The sequence below is a fragment of the Rhea pennata genome, chromosome 31 (genome assembly GCF_028389875.1).
Source record: "Rhea pennata isolate bPtePen1 chromosome 31, bPtePen1.pri, whole genome shotgun sequence".
In the NCBI taxonomy this organism is placed as follows: domain Eukaryota; kingdom Metazoa; phylum Chordata; class Aves; order Rheiformes; family Rheidae; genus Rhea; species Rhea pennata.
The window spans coordinates 875,629-879,233 of NC_084693.1; the positions used below are offsets into that span (position 1 = coordinate 875,629).

The 3,605-nt window shown below is 44.6% G+C and overlaps 1 protein-coding gene across 1 annotated transcript; it reads left to right on the forward strand.

The window, feature by feature from the left end:
* Positions 1–895: 895 nt before the first annotated feature.
* Positions 896–1,261, forward strand: LOC134152331 (keratin-associated protein 6-2-like). The gene has a single exon (XM_062597598.1). It carries the CDS (start codon positions 896–898, stop codon positions 1,259–1,261), a length of 366 nt encoding a protein of 121 aa, XP_062453582.1.
* The last annotated feature ends 2,344 nt before the right edge of the window (positions 1,262–3,605 follow it).

Here is a 3,605-nt window from a genome sequence, read left to right on the forward strand (position 1 = left end):
GAGATGAAAGTTGGGGCTGAAACTGTCATGATCACTTTGGTACTTGGGATATTTGGTTCCCAGTTAAGGATCATCAGCCATCAGACAGGCTTGCAGAACTGCCTTTAGCAGAGTTACAGAAGGATTTCCCAGTGATGTTCCTTAATGAATTCTTCCACAATCTTTGTTTTTTTTTTGTTTGTTTGTTTGTTTTCTTTTTGTTTTTTGTTTTTTGAAGGAGATCTTCAGGTCTGTTTGATGAGAGAGTAGATCAGGTTGACTGGCATTCTCACGTATGCTAGGGACTTGTAGTTTTTGATGTGTACAGTTAGCATTTCTAGGTGCAGGTCCAAAATCAGTGCAAATTAGTAAAATGAGACTGGCAGTAGTGGATCCAAGAGCTTCAGTGCAGTATTGTGACAAACACTATATACTTTTAGCTTTCTTGAAGACACACAAGGTTTGGAAACGTGGAACCTGCAGTATAGTGATTTGATTACTAATCTAGTGAATTGGTGCTTACTGGCTTTCATGCACATCTAATATCCTAAAAGAAATTTTGGATTATTAACTCTTCATGATATTCCCTAAGAAAAAATCTGAAACAGCAGCAAGGAAATCTCAACCTGTGACAGGTAAATTCCACAGTCAGTGTTTTCACAAATCTTAGGATGAAAGGAAATGAGATTGGTTATAGAGAGTGGGTAAATAAGAAAACTAATGATGGATACTGGAAAATGATAAGGGGAAAAGGGATAACAAATGTAATGAAGAACTGAGGAATTCGATCATAATTTCTCTTCCTTCCTCAGTCCCACAGGGCCAGTAAAAAATACTTGACACTATTACCTCCACTGGAATTACCTTACTTTTGTCTTCCTGCTGCATGTTTCAGGTTTACCTCCACTGCAGAAAGATGACTTTCTTCCAAGGCCAGTGTGAAGATGACTGCTACTATCCCTGCAGTTACAGCAGCCTGTACGGCTACCGGGGCTACGACTGTGGGAGCCCCTGTGGCAACCAGGGCTATGGGGCTCTCTACAGCTCCCGGGGCCTGTATGACTTTGGGGACCGGTATGGCTATGGGGGCCTGTGCGGTTACCGGGGCTTTTATGGCTCTGGAGACTGCTATGGCTATGGGGGCCTGTACCGTGGCTATAGGGGCTTCTACGGCTCTGGGGACTGCTACAGCTCCGGAGGTTTGTACAGTGGCCGGTACTGCTACCCCTCCTCTTCGCGGTACGGCCGGAGATACTCCTATGGGGGCTGCTACTCCTGCTAAGCCCAGCGGGAGCATCCCTGACTCAAGGACCGACCACGACCAGGCAGGCGCGGAGTGATGGCTACGCTTACAGCAGCATTTCCCAGCGCACAGAGCCCCTGCGGTAGCAGCTCGTCCGTGGGAGCTTTGAACGCCCTGTGCTGTAGAAAAGCTACTTCTGCTTTAAATCCATTTGCTCTCTTGTCTTCTCCTCTTGACCCATTGCTAAAATCAAAACTTGCTTTTCCCCAGCACTGCAGTTCTTTGTAAACACTCTAGAAGTGCTGCTAGAGTTTGTCTTTTATGTTTGTTGCAGATGATGTACAAAACATATCAGCCCTGAATGAACGATGTAGGCAGGGTTTCATGTGGCTTTGGGAATGTAGTCTTTCTATTCTGTATGTCTTTGGGCTTTGTGTATTTGTGTTTCACTCTTATTAAAAGTTACACTGCATCTATACTGTATTTTTGTTTTTTCTCTGTTCATTTTTTTTACTATCTTGAAATCAATAACATTACACAGACCATGTGACTAAAAGCTGTTCTTAACTTGTGTAATCCTGATGTGTGCCAGGATTTTGCTCATTATTCTGTAGAGCCTTGCCCCCCACCCCAAATTGAGAAAAACAGACTTCGGCAGCTGCAAGAAACTTCAGCTGCGTCTTTGACTATTCATTTTGGTTTGTATGAAATACTTCAGTGCTGCTGCTAGGCTAATGTAATGAGACCATTAGGACATGACCTCTCAGTGGTTGGGATTTGATATTGACCTCTTCAAAAATTTTGAAGGTAATTTACCCTGACAAAATTTACCATGAAGCCTACATGGTTAGCAAACTCACCTAGGAACTGGAGTATATGCTCGTGTTGAAAACCTCTTCTTTCACATTGCAGAGTGCCCTAACCACATGGCTGTAATGCTACTTGGAAAGGGCACTTTGAGCTCTGCCCCTTGCAGTTGTGGCGGTACATAGGAAAACTATCAGAGCTCCATCTCCTAGAGAAATGAAGACGGACTCTGTAGCCTTCAGAGGAGAGTGCTCTGCTGGAATGGGTAAGACGTGATTTGTTATTCCTGAACTAAGGCTTGCCTGTTCACTCAGCAATTGCAGAATGTAAAGCCAACTGCATGAATGTGAAGGGGTACGAAGTGCTCTACTGCGTTAGGGACAAAGTCCCTGCAGTTAAGCTAGGTGTGGAAGAAAGAAGAGTACTAGAAATCCGGTTCTTTCATGCAGAAATATTTTAATGCAGTGAGAAAAGGAGTTTGCACAGATACAAACAGGTTGGATTTTTAAGACACTGAAAGGAGCAACAGTAGATGGGTCATTACACTATGCCATAGAAAACATCCTTTTTTTTTTTTTTTTTTTTTTTTTTGTTGAAACTGTGTTCCTAGTTCTTTAGGTGTTTATAAATCCAGATCAAGGGAGACACAGCTGTAAGGCTTCTCCATTACACAGTACTACAGCATCTTACTGGAAGTCCTTATTGAATAGGCAGATGACACAAGAGCTAATTTTTGTTGATGCAGAAGTCCTTTAACACCACCGTGGCAATTGGAAGAAGCTTTAAATAAACCACAAAATATATTTTTTCCTCTTTCACACTACAGAGGGAAGGTAAAGGGCTTGTAATATGGGAGAGAATCAAGAGAGAGCTCTCAGCTGAGAAATGCAGGAAGAAGATGGAAAGAACAGTAAAAAGACAAATTTTACAGAGGAACTAAGCTCCGAGTTCTCAGTAACTTCATCTGCTGTCGCAGGGGCTCAGCCCTCCTGCAAACTTTGCCTCTAAGATCAGGCATCACTGCTTGCTTGCCGGGTCTGGGATGTCCCTCGTGCTGGGGATGTTGCTGCGGGGTTTAGTAGGGGTAGCAGCACCCGTAGTTGTATTCACAGCAGGAAGGGTAGTAGTAGCGGGTGGTGCGCGCACTCCGGTAGCTGCAGCAGTCACCCAGGCTGTAAAGCCTGCGGTAGCCGTAGCTCGGGTAGCAGCAGGGGCTCTCGCAGTCGTAGCTCCTACGGTAGGTGTACACTGTCCTGTAGCAGGGCGAGCAGCGCAGGTCATCGCACTGGTTCTGGTAGTAGCAGGTCATTTTGCTGCAGTGGAGGGTGTGAACCTGAAACACAGTGGAGAAGGAGGTTAATGCCAGGCTTAGCTTCCAGGGAGCAATAGCTGCAGCTGCTTGGCGGTGTGCTTATGGCAGCCTGGAGAGAAATACTGAGCAAATCCCACAGCGTTTGCATGTGCTTTTAGCTTCCATTTTATCCAGCCCATCTTTATGTTCCCTCCTATCAGATTCCACCCTGAGATTCAGTTTCTATTCTTATCCTCTTAAAAGTGAGCATAATAAAACAGTTCA